The sequence below is a fragment of the Megachile rotundata genome, chromosome 4 (assembly GCF_050947335.1).
Source record: "Megachile rotundata isolate GNS110a chromosome 4, iyMegRotu1, whole genome shotgun sequence".
Classification (NCBI taxonomy): Eukaryota; Metazoa; Arthropoda; class Insecta; order Hymenoptera; family Megachilidae; genus Megachile; species Megachile rotundata.
The window spans coordinates 11624951-11644791 of record NC_134986.1 but is presented as its reverse complement, the minus strand read 5'-3'; the positions used below and the strand labels follow the sequence as shown (position 1 = coordinate 11644791).

The window sequence follows — 19841 nt, the reverse complement described above, 5'->3', positions numbered from 1 at the left end:
AATTCCCAATTCCCCAACTTCCACTTTCCCTAATTCACAATTTCCCCAATTCCCAATTTTCCTAATTTCTAATTTCCTCAATTCCCAATTTTCCTAATTTGTAATTTTCCCGATTTCTAATTTCCCCAACCTCAATTTTCCTCAATTCCCAATTCCTGCACTTCCACTTTCCCGAATTCACAACTTCCCCAATTCCCAATTTCTCCAAGAATTTCCCAGAAGAATTCTGTTCCCCGGAATTTCGAGACGTAGGTTTTTGGGGGGTTTGGAGGTCTATGGATGCGAGAATTTGGGCTTACGGACTCTCAAAATTGATTCAGAATTTTGTGACACAGGTGCTTGAGGGGTTTGAAGGTCTATGAATACAGGAATTTGGGATTTTGGATTTTCAGATAGATTCACAATTTTGTGACACAGGTGTCCAGAGGATTAGAAGATCTATGCTGAATTGAATTCGTAAAATTTGAAAGCTTGAAAATAAAAATGATTTACAAATGCAAATATTTGCGGAATGAAACCTGTGACGTTTACGTATATCTATCCGAAAGAAGCTTACACTTTATCGGAGTGTACGCTCGTACTTCGTACGAATTAGTATCTGGTTAACACGGCGCGCAGTTATTCTGTTGCACCTGATGCATTGTTCGCGGTTGGAACATTTGTACCGAAGCCTGAAAAAATATCGTATGGGATTGTTGGTATCGGGTTGAAATATCGTTTTAATACGATACTCTGGGAAATGCTTGCGAGAGAATCACTTTGGAGTGAAATATTCTTGTCAGTTTTATGGGCATTGTTCAACAATACATTTGGGAAATTGTTATTTTATTTGTTGTTACTCGTTAGTTAGTTCGAGTTGATATCTAAATGCTGGAGATGGGAAATCATGCGGAATGATTCGGTTTATTGTACTGATATTCTTCTGCTTTATTATAGTGTTATATTATTAGTTTTATATTTTGTTGATTTTATTGTACGTATTCCTGTTTCATCATATCGTTATACTACTGATGCTACGGATACTACTGATACTACTGATTTTACTGATTCTTTTGTGTGACAATTATTAAAGCAACCACCTACGTTCCTCCAATCATCACACACATGTGTGAGCAGCCATTAAAGTGTTAACAATGTATGAGCACCTCAGTATGAGCAGCAGTATATCCATCATCAAGTTTAATTCCTATTATGTCAACGTAATAGAAATTTATAAAATTGAAATTTCGTTTTTGAATTATTAAGGAAAAACACGGACCAGTCAGAGCGCGAGGATTACGCGTGCGCAGACGCGAGAGCGGCAACTTCGGATAATGCGTAATTATCCAACGGGTGGTAATCCAACGCGTAGTAATGCAACGTGTGGTAATGCAACGCGTGGTAATCCTACGCGTAGTAATCCAATGCGTAGTAATACAACGTGTGGATATCCAACGCGTAGTAATATAGCGCGTGCATATTCAACGCGTAATAATGCAACGCGTGGTAATTCTAAGCGTAGGAATCTAATGCGTGAATATCCAACGCGTAGTTATTCAACGCGTGGTAATCCAACGCGTGGTAATGCAACGCGTGGTAATGCAATGCGTGGTAATGCAACGCATGGTAATGCAACACGTGGTAATGCAACGCGTGGTAATGCAACGCGTGGTAAACCTACGCATAGTAATCCAATGCGTAGTAATACAACGCGTAGTAATACAGCGTGTGGATATCCAACGCGTAGTTATCCAACGCGTGGTAATCCAACACGTGGTAATCCAACGCGTAGTAATGCAACGCGTGGTAATGCAACGCGTGGTAATCCAACACGTGGTAATCCAACGCGTGGTAATGCAACGCGTGGTAATGCAACGCGTGGTAATCCTACGCATAGTAATCCAATGCGTAGTAATACAACGCGTAGTAATACAGCGTGTGGATATCCAACGCGTAGTTATCCAACGCGTGGTAATCCAACACGTGGTAATCCAACGCGTAGTAATGCAACGCGTGGTAATGCAACGCGTGGTAATCCAACACGTGGTAATGCAACGCGTGGTAATGCAACGCGTGGTAATCCAACACGTGGTAATCCAACGCGTGGTAATGCAACGCGTGGTAATGCAACGCGTGGTAATCCTACGCATAGTAATCCAATGCGTAGTAATACAACGCGTAGTAATACAGCGTGTGGATATCCAACGCGTAGTTATCCAACGCGTGGTAATCCAACACGTGGTAATCCAACGCGTAGTAATGCAACGCGTGGTAATGCAACGCGTGGTAATCCAACACGTGGTAATCCAACGCGTGGTAATGCAACGCGTGGTAATGCAACGCGTGGTAATCCTACGCATAGTAATCCAATGCGTAGTAATACAACGCGTAGTAATACAGCGTGTGGATATCCAACGCGTAGTAATCTAGCGCGTGCATATTCAACGCGTGGTAATTCTAAGCGTAGGAATCTAATGCGTGGTAATACAACGCGTAGTAATACAGCCTGTGGATATCCAACGCGTAATTATCCAACGCGTGGTTATCCAAAGCGTATATTACTTAATTTTATAAACTAAACTGTTTATTACATTTTATAAACTTCTCTCTTTCCATCTATTTCACCCCCGCAATAGTAAATGACTACATCCAAATTCAATTTCTGTTACACAAATTTTATAAATTTCTCTTTTTTTCACCTATTTCACCCCTCGGTCATGATTGTCAATGTGACACCTATTAACGTTCCTCCCGCGATATTTTTCACGCATCGAGGTTTAAAACCCCGCCTGTTCAACGCAGAATAATAGAGAAGCGTATTTCTGCTGTTTCATTTCATTTTTCTTTTTTTTTCGTTCAGCCGCGTGCGGCCTTTCTTCCTCATTCGTCAACCTGTATGTCACCGCGTTTTTCCTCTAACGCTTTCAACGCGTGTCGACACACAACAATGCAACGTAGAAAACAGACACAAGTAGTTTTACCTCCAGACATGGCAGTTTTTCTCGACGTTGTTGCGCGACTGGGTAACGCGTTCAAATGCCCTGAAAACCATCGTCTGCGTACTTCAGAAAATATTTTCTTCCATTAAACATTGAAACTATCGTTCGACATATTGACAGGTCTTCTTCTTTGAATCATAATTTTTATTGAGATACTTCAAATTTATGGAGATTAACACTTAGTATGTTTGTTAATTCATATTTTGACTTTTGTTTATTTTTTATTCTAATTTATTCTTTGAATACGTAATGTATGTCTTGAAAGGTAATTTTCACTCAAAGGTTTTTTTAATTGTGTCAGATATTAAGTTTTGATATTAAAACATTTTCGTTGCATACATCTGCATTATCCATAAAATGCACATCAATGTCTTTAACTCAAAAGATATTCACAAACGCCAGAACAGCACTCAAATAACACCGCGTCTGTCGAAATGAAAATTATTGCGAAGCGTTTGATCACTCGTCAGTGAGATTTCTGTACACATATCATATTGACCCTGTAAAGGTGCTGCGGTTGCATACACGGGCTCTCGAAACCGCTCGATTTGCACGAGATATGCAAACGTTCGTACGATCGTTCGCACAATGAAATTACGTAATCAGATGTTGAATCATATCGAACACGTTTCGTGCTGATTAAACTTTCACGTTTCCATGAATGAAAAACGAAGCGGTACTGCGTCGAAATATATCATTTCTTTGATGACATTATCTCGATTATCATCTATTAGCCCTTTGCACGGTAGCTCGTTCGGTTTAATAATTTGAAGTAAATCATTTTCCAAAAAATAGTCATATGTAGTATTATGGTGATATAGTAATTTATAGTATTATATAGTATTTTATGTATATCGTATACCTTATGTGTATCATGTACGTCATATGAATGTCATGTGTATATGCATATGTATTCGTATGCACTCATATGTGTTCATGTGTATTTCATATGTATATGTATTCATATGTACTCATATGTATTCATGTGTATTTCATATGAATATGTATATCATATGCCTTATGTGTAACATGTACACCATATGTATGTCATGTGTATATGCATATGTATTCATATGTATTCATATGTGTTCATGTGCATTTCATATGAATATGTATATCATATGCCTTATATGTATCATGTACATCATATGTATGTCATGTGTATATGCATATGTATTCATATGTATTCATATGTATTCATATGTATTCATATGTATTCATATGTATTCATATGTGTTCATGTGTATTTCATATGTATATGTACATGATGTGTACATCATATGTATATCATATACCAAATGTACATCATATAATACTTGCACTCTAGCTTCACACTTCCACCTTTACACGAATGTCCACATATGCAACATACAATTAGCTCCGAATCGTATATAACATCACATCGTCCACATATTAAGATGTGTTAGTTTGCATCCTAGTCGATTTCAATCCTATTCTTGCACGTTCGACCTAGCTTACCTACCTCCACACTAGGTAAGTATGTTCACTTTACCTCCACGCCAATGTCCACACATGCAACATACAATTAGCTCCCAATCAGATATAACAACACTCAGCACAATTTCGCAGTTCCACATCAAAGAGAACTTTATAATCCGACGACTTAGCATTGCAATCTTTTCTCGGTATCGTTGAACCGTCCAAGGTGAATTGAATTCGCATACTTTCAAGCGTGTGTTCTGGTAACTCCAAGAGAACCCGATAAAGTAACGCGAGCCGTTCGAGAAGGTCCAACCGGGGCTCAAGGCGATTATTAGCTGCCGTTCGATATATTCTTCTCTTCTTGTTTTCCTTTTTATCAAGACCATGCCACCGATTCTTTTTTTCTCGGGGATTACACCATCACCGTTATGCACGTTCCGCGAATTCCTTCACTCGTTGGGACCATTAAGGATGATTTCTCTTCACCTTCGTCTTGTACGCTGATTCGCTAGCCTTTGTACACTTCTGCGAGCCATTTGCATGAGGACTCGTGTGCAGATTCTGCAATTTTTTTTGGACGTACATTTTCTTGGATTTATTTGGGCTCTTGAGGTTGTGGTGAGGTTTCACTGATGTATAAGAGATTTTCATAGTGAATGGATCTGAAAATGTTTGAATACCTGAAGTTTTGAATTTTCGAGTACTTTGAATCCCTCAAATTTTTGATTTTCCAAATTCTAAATTCTCAATTCTTCTAAACTGGCAAATTTCTATTTTTTCAAATCCCTATATTCTCAGACATTTAATTCTCCAAATCCTCAAATTCTCACATATTGAATTCACCAAATTCTCAAATTTTTAATTCTTCAAATCCCCAACTTCTCAATCTTCCAAATTCCTAAATTTCAAATTTCCAAATCCCCGAAATTCTCAAATATTTAATTTCCCAAATTCCCCAACTCTCGCACAACAAATAATCTATTTTATTCCGAAATGTGATTCATCGAATTTGAGCCCCATGGTGTAGACATATCCATGAAATAAGATAGTGATACTAATGAAGCTTTTAGTCCATCGCAGTACACAATAGCGCGTATAAATCGTATAAATTGGCATTGTTGCAGGCTAAAATTGACGCAATGATCCTTTGTAATATTCTTTGCGGAGAATTGAATACGCACATTGAATGGTGAGCGTTAATAGTGCAAGAGACAGTCTTTGTTCAATATTCTATTGCATGCGTGTTATTTCTCACGTTTGCACAAAGAGAAATCATTTATTCTCAATGATCTTTAGTTTTATTTTCGAACAATCTGCAATATGTCGGTAAATACCTTGACACTATAATTCTTCAGTTATTGAACTTTGTTCTTGAAAGTGATGTTTAAATCGTTTTTCATATTATTTATTGATTATTCTAGTGATTATACAAGGCAAGGCGCTTCATAACTAGTCGTCCCCGAAATGAGGGGTACCTGACGTTATTCTAAATAAGATTTTCTTTTGCAAAAAATTTGAAGCTTCGTTTTTGAATTATTAAGGAAAAACACGGATCAGTCAGAGCGCGAGGATTACTACGCGTAGGATTACCACGCGTTGTATTACGACGCGTTGGATTACTACGCGTTGGTTAACTACGCGTTAGATTACCACGCATTGTATTACTATGCGTTGAACTAATACGCGTTGAATATCCACGCGCTGGATTACTACGCGTTAGATATCCACACGCTGGATTACTACGCGTTAGATTCCTACGCTTAAAATTACCACGCGTTGCATTACTACGCGTAGGATTACCACGCGTTGTATTACGATGCGTTGGATTACTACGCGTTGGTTAACTACGCGTTAGATTCCTACGCTTAGAATTACCACGCGTTGTATTACTACGCGTTGAATATCCACGCGCTGAATTACTACGCGTCAGATATCCACATGCTGGATTACTACGCGTTAGATTACCACGCATTAGATTCCTACGCTTAGAATTACCACGCGTTGCATTATTACGCGTTGAATTACTACGCGTTGAATATGCACGCGCTAGATTACTACGCGTTGGATATCCACACGCTGTATTACTACGCGTTGTATTACTATGCGTTGGATTACTACGCATAAAATTACCACACGTTGCATTACCACGCGTTGCATTACCACTCGTTGGATAACTACGCGTTATCCGAAGCTATCACTCTCACGTCTGCGCATGCGTAATCCTTGCGCTCTGATTGGTCCGTGTTTTTCCTTAATAATGCAAAAACGAAGCTTCAAACGCCAATTTTGCAAAGGAAAATCTTATTCAGTATCACGTCCTCTACCACCTCTTTCAGGGATCTACTATTTGTGAGACACTCTGTATATTGCAGTAAATATGTTATATTTATTATTAATGTACAAATACTATAATAAAATATACATTTGAATAACATACATATTTAACAATATGTTCATATAATACGCTTCATATGATGCACAATATACGCAACATATATTATTCAATTTGATTTGCATAATAAATTATATTCAAATTGAAGAAACTTGAGAATGTCGCGTGCATCAAGGTCAGTAAATTAATAGCACACGTTCTACTCTTTTGTGAAAAATAGTAAGTAGGTTACAATCTATGTAAATGCATAACTCGAAACATGTATCAGAATGTTTCAATCAACTACCTTCCAATTTAATGAAAACACTAATTTCGTGACAGTAGGTTGCGTGCAAAAAACTAATATCTCTAACGTCATCTTCAGCAATTGTCTAAACATGGAAATATTATTTATTTATGGATTTAGAGACAGCTGCATGATTGCACAGTTTTTATGGACGTTCGTGATTGCTAATCTGAGCTGCTGATTTAATGTGGAAATGAATGAATGGAATTTTACTTTGTATAACCTGTCCGTTGTGACATTACTCTTGCATAGATTTTATTCAACAACGGAATCATTTTATGTTACATTATACTATGCTACATCAAGTTATATTATATTACATTCTTTTATAAAATTTATCGAATGAAAGTCCAGAAGCTTTGCAAGCTCAATTTTACACAAACAGTACATTATTTTTTGTTACAATATAACAAATCATTTTTCATCAAGAATTTTTTCTTTCAAATTTATTATAAAAATAAATTATACCTATTTTTGATTAAAATCGTATAATGTTTATACAGAAATTGATTATTGTAAAGATGAGTCAAGTTTTTCTTCATTATAATAGAATATTTATGAATAATAATTTTCTGCCCGATAAAAATATTCTGCAAAAATTTCTGTTCAATAAAATCGAGAACAGTATGAAATAAAATTTTACTGAAAAATGTAGTAACATCATAATAAGCGACTTCCAACGATTGTAACCGCATCAAATCATGAGAAATATCAACCATATAGTAAATAAAAAAAAATAATAGATAAGCAGTGTGTTTAACCTTGAAGTCTGGAAGTTCATAAAACAGAGAAGAAGATATTGGTAAAGAAGAAGATATTAGTAGAGAAGGACAAAGCCCTAATCTCGGTTCGTTCGCGGTTAGGCTAGAAAAACCGATAGACCGATTATTTTTAGAGATGGCTCGTGCCTACGGGTCTTTCCATAGTGTTAAACAGTCATCGCATTTATCTGTCGAATATAGACCGGCTTTTCTTGTCACGGGCCATGTGCTTCTTTAACTCTATGTTACATATAGACCTTGTTTCATAATTATCGCAGTAGCAAGGAAGTGAAAAAGAGCGGAAGAGGAAACATCGGAACATCGTTGTTATGTTAAAATTATTGGACGTGTAACCTCGAGTGTTAGTCATACTTTGGGTCATGGGATAACTTGTGGGGATTTTGCTTGTTGAAATTTTTAGAGATTCGAGATGTTGGTATTTTGGAGAATTTTGGGACTGTGCAATTCCTGGGAATTTGGAGTCTTGAAATTTTATAATTTGGGAATTTTTGGGTATTTGGGGAATTTGGAGAATTTGGGGATTTGAAATTTTGGGGATGTGGGAATTTGGGAATGTGGAAGTTGGGGAATGTGGGAATTTGGTGATGTGGGAATTTGGAGATTTGGGAATTGGGGAATGTGGGAATTGGGGAATGTGGGAATTGGGGAATGTGGGAATTGGGGAATGTGGGAATTAGGGAATGTGGGAATTTGGAGATGTGGGAATTGGGGAATGTGGGAATTGGGAAATGTGGGAATTGGGAAATGAGGGAATTGGGGAATGTGGGAATTGGGAAATGAGGGAATTGGGGAATGTGGGAATTGGGGAATGTGGGAATTGGGGAATGTGGGAATTGGGGAATGTGAGAATTTGGGGAATGTCGGAATTGGGGAATGTGGGAATTGGGGAATGTGAGAGTTTGGGGAATGTGGGAATTGGGAAATGTGGGAATTGGGGAATGTGAGAATTTGGGGATGTGGGAATCTGGTGATATAGGAATTTGGAGATGTGGGAATTTCGAGGTTTGAGAATTGGGAGATTTGGGAATTTGAGAATTTGTGGATATTTGAATAATTTGAGGAATTTGAAGAATTCAGAAATTTAAAATCTTGGAATTTTGGGAATTTCTGGAAATTTTAGAACTGATTAGAAAATACTTAATCTAACCATACGAAGTACACAATTAAGAATCCCCAAGAGAAATTTTCAACAATTATCAAGGATCTTAAATACCGTAGACGAAATTTAGGAATCAATTAAGAGGGTTCGACAAGGCGGTAATTAAAGTCGCAAATAATTACGCATCCGTTATCCTGGTAGGTGTTGGCGCGTTAGAATTCAGAGCGAGTTTCCCAGAAAGCTTTGCCAGACGATTACAAACGAGTCGCATTCGTGCGACCAGAAGATTCCTGGCAAGTTTAACCTGATTTCCTTCGAGAACGTTTATGCTTGAACGCTTTCAGCACGGGAAACAAGAACATTAAACAATTATCTCTCGGTTTGTTGGTTAATTATGGTTAATGGTCACCTCGAGCTCTGACGAAACGCATCAAGTACGGGGAACATGATTGTCTTAATTCATCGGTTTAGCAAAGTCATCGAATTTCATCGACTTAAATACAATTTACGACGAAAACATGTCAAGTGGATAATCGTTTTTAGTGTTGTTACTGTAATTTTTATTAATTTTTATTAAGCTGGATATAACACATTTTTCTGTTGCTGATAATTTAGTTAAAAATTTTGTTATTTTTATGATTTGAATTTTATAAGGTAACAATTTTGTTATTTTTGTAATTCCAATTTTATAAGTGCACATTTCTTTATTTCTTCTTGTAATAAAAATAAAAGTATTTATTTCACTTATCTGAAATTAACAATGTGTACAAGTACCTATAAATATATTTAAAAAATATTTTTCTATGTGAATATTAAAAGTGAGTACAAGTACGTATAAATGGATTTACATGTTATGTCATATTTTTCGAGTAGTTTTATAAATATATTCATTTTTATGAAGCTTGTCCCAAGTGTTTCATGCAATGATGCAACGCGAAACTCAACTTGCAAAATTTCTGCATTGCATTAAATTACTCAAGAATGATTTTTTCGAGGTTGTTTCAACCGCAAGTGTCACTGTCACAAGTCACAAGTTACTTGAGTTCGCTACTTCACTTAACCGCAGCTAACCGCGGTTTTAATTCAAAATATCTATGAATATACTTATTTCGTCAATCGACTAGGTAATATTATGTTGTTACGTATTAAATGACTTATTTCGAAATATAGAAAGGCTGACACAATTCGATAATATAGTGGTGTTGCACAATAACGTTACAAATGAATTTCAGGTTCGAGTACTTTAGAAATGTACAAAATTTGGAAATTAAAATTGAAGTTGTCTCACAACTAGTATTGCTCTTGAAAAGGAGTAATTTGGGAATTTTGGGGACGTGGGAATTTGGGGATGTGAGAATTTGGGGATGTGGGAATTTGGTGATGTGGGAATTTGGGGATGTGGGAATTTGGAGATTTGGAAATTTGGAGATTTGGGAATTGGGGAATGTGAGAATTGGAGAATGTGGAAATTGGGGAATATCGAAATTGGGGAATGTGGGAATTAGGGAATGTGGAAATTGGGGAATGTGGGAATGGGGAAATTTGAGAATTGGAGAATATGGGAATTGGGGAATGTGAGAATTTGGTGATGTGGGAATCTGGTGATGTGGGAATTTGGGTATGTGGGAATTTGGAGATTTGGGAATTGGGGAATGTGGAAATTTGGAGATTTGGGAATTGGGGAATGTGGGAATTGGAGAATGTGGGAATTAGGGAAAGTGGAAATTGGGGAATGTGGAAATGGGGAAATTTGAGAATTGGGGAATGTGGGAATCGGGGAATGTGGAAATTGGGGAATGTGGGAATTGGGGAATGTGGGAATTTGATGATGTGGGAATCTGGCGATGTGGGAATTTGGGGATGTGGGAATTTGGAGATTTGGAAATTCGGAGATTTGGGAATTGGGGAATGTGGAAATTTGGAGATTTGGGAATTGGGAAATGTGGAAATTGGGGAATATCGAAATTGGGGAATGTGGGAATTGGGTGATGTGGGAACTAGTATTACTCTTGTACGTTAGCTAATTCTGAAAAAGTTTTTCCTTTGCAAAAATGGCTTTCAAAGCTTCGTTATTAAATTATTAACAAAAAACAGCCAATTAGAGTCGCTCTCGACAGTTACTAATAAACATATCACTACATACCGTTTTCACATTAAAAACAATATATTACATAAAGTCATCTTATAATAATTACATGTTTTACGTATTTTATAATAAATAAATATTCTACTCTTTTTCCAACCCCTTTTTGCAAACAAGTATTAACATACTCTCCACAAACTCATATTACGTAAATGTATTTAAACTTCCCCTCATATGTTTATATATTTCTGACATTGTACTACCATTACATGTTTTAATTTCTTCGTATGAAACTGGATCTTGACTCAGTTATAACGGCCATTTAAATATTCTAATTCGTAGCGGAACATTCTGTGGTCGTATTTCCGGTTAAAACAGTAGTAACTCGAATTTCGCGAGTGTTGTGTTTCACGTTATTGTGAGTCAACCACTTTGCAAACGGTCCGAGAATATGCTTATTTGGACGCGAAAAATGATTTCGTAAGTGCACGTGTGTTATTTAGTTCGTGTAAAGATACTGTTCGTTAAGGTAGCCTTTGTGTGAAACGATCAATCAATTTTTTTTGTTAAAGTTATGGTAGATACCATTATGTATCTACGAGTAAAAAATGTATACATTTAATTTTATATTCTATGTATACTCAAATTTATATACAATTCAAATTATGATATATATTATAATGATATTATTTATTATGATGATATTATTTATTATGATGATATTATTTAGTATGATAATATTATATATTATGATATGTATTTAAATTTGTTGATATTGTTTATTCCAATTTGACTCTACCTCGATATTCAAGGTTTAAACGCCGTCACTACGTAAACGTATCAAGGTTATAATTGTAAATAGAAAAAATAGAAAAAAAAGAAAAGAAAGAAATAGCAATGTTCGCACAATTTTAGCAAATAGCGTAGAGTAATTGAATGTCGAAAGTCATTAATAATCTAGCAGTGATGGCGGTTCTGATCCGGAACTGGAGACCTCGAAAGTGACGTGTACCTTCGGGCAATGTAGCGAGGAGAGAGATCACACGTACACTCCGGGAACAAATCTGATTTCTTTGAAAAGCAAATATTTAGAAATTTTTAATTTTAGGATTTGGGAGATTCGGTGAATTTGGAGGATTTGGAGAATTTGGATATGTGGAAAGTTGGGAATTCGAGAATTTAGGAATATGACGATTTAGGGAACTTGAGGATTTGGAGATCTTCAAACTTTGGAATTTAGGGATTTGAGGATTTGAGGTATTTGGGGGATTTGTGGATTTAGAGATCTGGAAACTTGGGAATTTGAGAGGTTGAGAATTTGGGAATTTAGGGATTTGAGGTTTTGGGGAATTTAGAGGAGTTGAGAATTTGGAGATCTGGGAACTTGGGAATTTAGGGATTTGTGGATTTGAGGGATTTGGGAGATTTGGGGATTTGTGGATTTGAAGATCTGGAAATTTGGGACTTTGAGAAGTTAAGAATTTGGGAAATTAGAGATTTGAGGATTTGAGGGATTTAGGGGATTTATGGATTTGGATACTTGACTATTTGGAACTTTGATAATTTTAGAATTTGGAAACATAATCATTCGAAAATTTGGAGAATTGGGGATTTGTGAAATTGAGGATTTGGGGACTTGGAAATGTGATCATTTGACGCTTCAAAAATTTTATACTGTGGAAGTATCGATTTAAGAATTTTTCACTACATATAATCATCTGAAGAATTAGGAATTTGAAAGTTTAAAAAACTTTTAAAAAATTTGGAAATTTAACAAGTTAAAAATATAAAGATTTAGAATTTCATAAATATGACTATATGAAGCTTCACTAATACATGAATTCCCTTACTTACAAATTTTTAAACTTGAAAACTTACCAATATGTCACTCTGAAGATTTGTTAACAAAGAAACATGGAATTTAACCTCCACACTAAAAAGAAACTCCACGTTCCACTTGAGTGTACAATATCAGCTTGTTGGTCATTGCTAAAATCCTATTACTGATCGAAAGCGTTAAAATCGTGGAGAGGTCGTGCGAAAAATTCGTTGTTCAACAGTTGAACATGTGTCTGCGTTTCTCGACACGTTCGCTTCGGGCGTTTAACCCTTTCGTTACGGTGTCCATTGTAAGATACTCGTAAACTGATTACATAACCCTTTCAGACTATCTCAGTAAGAAATAATATTAATATCGTGGGTATTATTATACTTGTTGGATAATATATGGATATTATACCTTGGTAACACTTCTGTTTTTTTAGTTTTTGTTGTGTCATACTGCTGTCAACATCAATCATTAATAGTGAAATATAAGTAGCTACTGTCTAATAATAAATGGGAAGTGTACACATTAGTTGCAGTGTTTGTAGATGTAGTACAATGTATTGTAATAAATATAATAAAGTACTGTAATAAAAATTTGATGTAATATGAGAAATATAATAAAGTTCAATTTTATAATATTTTTCAAATATGAGGAAGATAAATTTTATGGTATTTTTAAAATTATAATGAAGGCACATTTTATAATATTTTTAAAATATGAGAAAGACAAATTTCATAATATTTTTAAAATACAATGAAATTCAATTGTATAATATTTTTAAAATATGAGGAAGATAAATTTTATAGTATTTTTAAAATATAATAAAGTTACATTTTATAATATTGTTAAAATATGAAAAAAATAAATTGTATAACATTTTTAAAATATAATAAAGTTACATTTTAGAATAATTTTAAAAAATGAGAAAGTCAAATTTTATAATACTTCAAACATAAAATAAGAAAGTTAAATAAAGTTAAAATAAGAAACTTAAATTTTATAACATTTTAAAAATTAAGAAAATTAAATTTGTTAATATCATAAAAATACAAGAAAGTCCAAATTTACACTACAATAAAAATATTATAAAATAACATGAAAACATTAAAATACTCTTAACATGCTAAAGTTAAATTTTGTAAATAATCTTGCATACCAAATAACAAATTTCAAAAACTATAATATACATCCTGCAATATAAACCTACAAGGTCTAATGACATAAAAGTAATAAAGTGTATAGCAAACGTACAAACTCTTTCGTACAAACGAGAAATTTAATTATAAATAATATACGTGTACATCGAAGTGGAATGTTGGAAAGAGACAAATAGGAGGTTCAGAGGCGCTTCGTACGCTTCTTCTTTTTCATTTCCACGCTCTAGAGCCGGAGAAGCGAGGACGTTACCATAAGAGGACATCTCTTGCCATGTTTGGCTTTCCGTCGTTCTCCTACCACGACCACAGTTTCTGAATTACAAACCCGAACCGACGAATACGAACGACAGGTATCTTCGGACTTGATCAGATCTACAAATGGACCGCGTTAATTGGATCCGCGTGATTTGATGGGAATTTCAACTTTTCCTCCTTTCTCATACTCTTATCAGATATTTGCGAATCTTATCTTTGCAAATTAAGTTCGCTTAAATCAATTAATTCATTCTGGAAAGGTATAGTTAAGTCAATTTTATGTACTGGGTTCATTTTAGAGAAATCATTTATTATCTAATTTGGATGTTGAAGATTAGAGACAGGATTGTTAGGTTTAGATTCTCAAGTTTCATAATTTTTGACCTTATAAGTTGCTTTAATGCAATTTTCATTTTCTTCATGTTCTGAAGTTTATAAATTTGCAAATGTATCTACTGAATTCTTAAAATTTCCGATTCCTTGTATGTACAGATGTAGCTCATCAATTCACAAATTTCTTGAATTCTTAAAATTTCCCAGATCCTTAATTTTTGATCTCAGATTCTCAAATTTGTAAGCTTTCATATGTGCAAGTTTTTCGAATTTTACAAACTTCCCAAATTATCCATATTCTCAAACTTCCAGATCAATAACATTAGATATAATCAGAACCAAAAACCTGTATCTAAGTCACATTTGTCCTAAAGCACCCGAATTTAACCTCAACTCATATGTTCCAGCATATGTCCTAATGTCATCAACTACTTGAACACCCTCAAAGTACTCTTCATATCTGAAAAAAATCTCATCAAACTTGAATAATACAAACTCGTATAATAAAATCTTGCTATCGAGATCTTAAAATCCTAATACATATCGACAATACACACAGCCAATAAAAGGTCCTTGTAATCGAGAGTATCCAAGCGAAAAAGCATGGCGACCAGTGTCGAGAATAGAACAACCTGTTGGATGTACCTTCGACCCTTTATTAGGAAAGCACAATGTCTCCCTTAAGTCCAAGATCCACTTTTTTCGCCGCTGTCGGATACACCTAAGTGCAGGAGAGGAGGGAACGTAGACGGGGTAGACAGAGGAATGCATTAAAAAGCGACATCGCCATTTACGGCTGTCATCTCGTGCGGATAACCCGCGAGTGCTCGAACAGAGTCGCTCGAGTGGCGTTGCATCGACGCCAACTGAACACCGATGCCTTCACAGGGATCCACAAACGCTTGTAACCCTTGCAAGCTTACACAAAAGCTTGTAACCCTTTATCACTCCTCGTCTTATTTCCCCGGCAAGATTTCGTTTCAAAGGCGAGCCGTTAATGGACCTCGATAAAGGTTCCTTTCAGACGATCTGTTCTTGGGTTACGAACTGTGTCAACGGTTAATGAATAGAAATAAATGGCGAGCGTGAGAAAGATTGTTTTTTAACGAGGGTATACTGGAGCAGAAGGTTAAGTATTTCTTAAGGAATTAGTATCTTTATCAAATTTGGATGGTTTTGATATTTTGTCGGATTTACAGTGTTCTTAGATTTATTAGAGGTGGTTCATACGAATATTTGCAGTTAGGTCAGACATAGTTTGAGATGGTTCATACGAATATTTGCAGTGATGTCAGATGTAGTTTCAGGTGGTTGATATGAACATCTGCAGTTAGGTCATAGCTTCAGATGGTTGATATGATATCTGCAATTAGGTCAGACGGTTTCAGGTTGATGCAAGTATTTACAGTTAGAAATACTGGATTAGGATGAAAATTTCACTGCCATTCATATGTGCCCTGTGGTAGACAAGTGTTAATAAGGCATACATGAATATTTCTAGTTAGGTTAGTGAATAAATTCTTCATAATATAGGTGATGGACTAGGATGAAAATGTTCGTTTTACATTCTGAAGTCTATAGTAATAATATTAACAATCATAGCGATGAAGGGAAGAGTATATCAACCTTCTCTACATCTTCTACTCTCTAAAGTAACATACTCCTAGACCAAATTCCAAGACATACTTCTACACCCCTAAAGAAACCTCCCCAAAAATTTCTTTCCCTCCAAATTCTCAACCCATCCAAATCTTCAAGTTCTTAAAGATCTCTAGACCAAACGGTCTCCTTGATCTTCATGTTCACCCCTCGAAAAGATTTTCCCAGATTTTCCTTGGATTCTTTGATGTTCGTCTAAGAACTTAAATGAGTTATTTACTCGTTAATTACTCGAACAGATTTAACGAAGAATCCACGAAGCAGTATATTTGTGAAATATCCAAAGGATCCAGGTCAAACATTCAGACATCCAAATGATTAGAGTGCAACCCCATCGAGATCAGAAGAAGGTGAAAAGGTCTTATTTCTAGGGTTTTCCCCGTGTCGCCGTTTCCATCGAACGACCAGGCGATTCTAGTTGTTAGGAACGCGTGGGCACCCGCGTTGGGTGTATTGTCGGGTGAGTCATCTCTTTCTCCCGTTGCTCGTGCACCTCTCACCACCCTGTGTGCAGCGTGCGCAGAGAGTAGTACGTAGAGCACGGTTTGTTTTCTGGGTAAAAGCCGGAGCCGGCGTGGCTCTTAGGAACAATGGGAAACAAAAGAGGCACGCCGGCACGCGTGCTAGCACAAGGTAGCCATGGTCACGGCGGTCACGTTTCGCAGAATGTCGTGTCGTATATGTACACCGGTCTGCCGCGTCCTTTATGTACACCTACACCCTGCATTTCCCTCTTCACCGTGCCTTCCTCCTCTTCCTCTATCCTCCGCGACTATCTATGTACACCCATATGTACCAGTCACCTCGATACCACCGGGTCGTGGATCCTGGACTGTTCGTTAACCCCTTTGACCCCCATAGGCTCCTCGCGTCATACTAAGTCTCGTTACATATCATTTGTCATAACTGGCTCGAGGAGGTTTGCGGTCACGCGCTTGGATTTCTGCTTTGCCGTGGGAATGTTGGGAAATTTGGATAATTTGAGAACTTACGTTTGGAAATTTATTTGGGGATTTGGAGCAATTGGAAATTTGTGTATTGGGGAAATTAGGAATGTGTAAAATTGGGGAATTTGAGATATTTGGAAAACTTGAAAAATTTTTAAAAATTGGGTAATTTGGCAAATTTGGAAAATTGGGAAATTGGGAAGATTTAAGAAAATTGTAAAATTTAGGAAATTGAAAATTTGAATATTTGGGAAACTTGAAAACTTGTAATGTGGGAAATTGGGAAATTTGGGACATTCAAAAAAATTAAGAATTTGGGAAATTTAGAAATTAGGATATTTGGAAATTTAGAAATTAGGATATTTGGAAATTTAGAAATTAGGATATTTGGAAATTTAGAAATTTGGAAATCTGGTAATTGAAAAATTTAAAATTGGGAAATTTAGAAATTTGCAAATCTGGTAATTGAAAAATTGGTAACCGGTAATTTGAGAAACTAACAATGTACCAACTTGCATAAGAATTTAGGAATTCATGAAATTATCAATTTGCAAAATTTAAGAATTTGAAGCACATAAAATTACAAAATTTGGAAGTTTCTAAAATTGAAAATTTGAAAATCTGAGTAATGTGGAATTTTGAAATATGAAAGTGTCTGAAATTAGGAATTTTGATGATCAAAAGATGAAACATGTTTGTCAGCTCACTTGCTTAATGACCTAATATGACGATATACATATCTACTATAATCGATGATGAACTTTTACGTTTATGTTGCGCAGGTCGAGAACGTGAGCCTTTGCGTAGGGGCGCTCCGAGCTCTCGGGGCAGACGTGGGTTCCGTGAATCCTGGGGAATTGGCTGCAGGATCAACCCTGTGGCCAGTCCTTGCCCTCCTTTTTGCCCTCTCACGATACAAGCAGAGAGCCAAACAGCTTCAAGACATGCCTAGGTAAGTAAAACTGTAGTTTTCTTTTTTATCGACACACGATAACAAGAATGATACGGTCAGTGGGTTAAGTAAATTTTTTCTTTGTCGACTGTTGATATGGTTGAAATGTAGCTAGCTATTTTATCGACTGCGATAAAGATGTTAATAGTTTTCTACTTTATCTGCAGTTTTCAATTAATATTGTAATTGTTGATTTTCATACACTTGACATTTTTTAATTACTAGTCAAAGTGTTTTATAGAAAGAGATAATTCTTCGTTTTCGAATATTTGAATACTCATAGAACTTGAAATTATTTGACGACTAGCACAAGTAGAATTTTTATTTAAAATTCAACAATTTATTTACTTGAATGTACGAATCATTTGAATATGATTATTGTCTGGAATTCTGCAGTTCGAATACTTGAATATAAAATATTATATGCAAATTGTAATAAAATTCGATTATACACACCTCTTATTAAATTCTAATTAAATTTGATTAACTCAAATTTTAATCAAATTCTAACAAAATGACAAATGAATTTTTACTCGAATATACTCTAATCCTAATCACTCAAATATTAGTACATCTCAAATAAGAAATTTGATTATTTAAATAATCTCAACATTCCTCGCCAAAAACAAGAAACAAAACCTACCATGGCAAATGCTAATGACTCCACCAAAGAAAACGAAGAAAGTCACTTTCCTTAAAAGCCTCTCAAGGTCAATTATAAATCCTCGCAAAAGACGTAAAACATTTATCTCGAAGGTGGTCGAACACGACACGAATCACGTCCTCTTAATTTCCTCTCGATTTTATTAATACCCCGATCGATATATCGTCGGCGACGAACGTCTGCACCGTTTCCACGGTGCCACAGAAATTTTCGATCACTTTTCTTCGCTCGTGACACTTTTATTTTCCCAGCACTCGAATCGATACCGTCGGTGCTGGAACGGTGTGCTCATTAACGTTCGCGTTAATCAAGCTGTACGCACGCTCACACCGTCGAACGGTCATGAATATCACGGTGTACGTGGCACGAATTGCACGGGACCCTGTTTCATTACACCGTGATGATTACAGTAACGCAACCGCGTGCAGGAGTCTCAAATATTTTAATTACTCCCGCACGTTCCGCGGTTAATTGCTTTAGCGCGTCGGTAGGGCATTAAGAAGCCATTGACTTCCGCTTTTTTCCATTCACGACTGTCAAGGTCGTTATTTTTATACAGAACCGTCGAGAGGTCTGACCAAAACATTCGTTTACTGCGGTTCGACTAAATTATGGAAACACTTTGAGCTATGGTCTAAGATCTTTGTGTTATGGACAGATTTGAGCAAAATGTATATTGTAAAGTATCGCATATTTATTCCAAAATAGATTTGAGCAAGCTATTGTATATGGCAGTTCAGTAGCTTCAAACTAAATGGTACATCCATTTTTTTAAACCATTACAGATATATTTTTATTCAATATGTATATAATATATATTTAATTCAATATAAGTTTTTATTCAATATCAACAATTTGATAATAGAATCGACCCCTTAATGTATGATGTTTCTGATATACCCCATCAATGTTTCCTTAACCTATGATGTTTCTGATAGTTGCGTTACTCAGAGGCAGTTGCATTATTAAAATAAATAAAAAAA

The 19841-nt window shown here is 35.7% G+C and overlaps 1 protein-coding gene across 9 annotated transcripts in view; it reads left to right on the top strand.

Annotated features, from left to right (window-relative positions):
• Positions 1–19841, top strand: part of sick (sickie) — a 295306-nt gene that overhangs the window by 100804 nt on the left and 174661 nt on the right. For all 9 annotated transcript variants that reach the window (XM_076531057.1, XM_076531062.1, XM_076531053.1 and 6 more), the window contains one exon: positions 18025–18194. In XM_076531057.1, coding sequence (XP_076387172.1) covers positions 18025–18194 — 170 coding nt within the window. The remainder of the gene's footprint in view (positions 1–18024; positions 18195–19841) is intronic.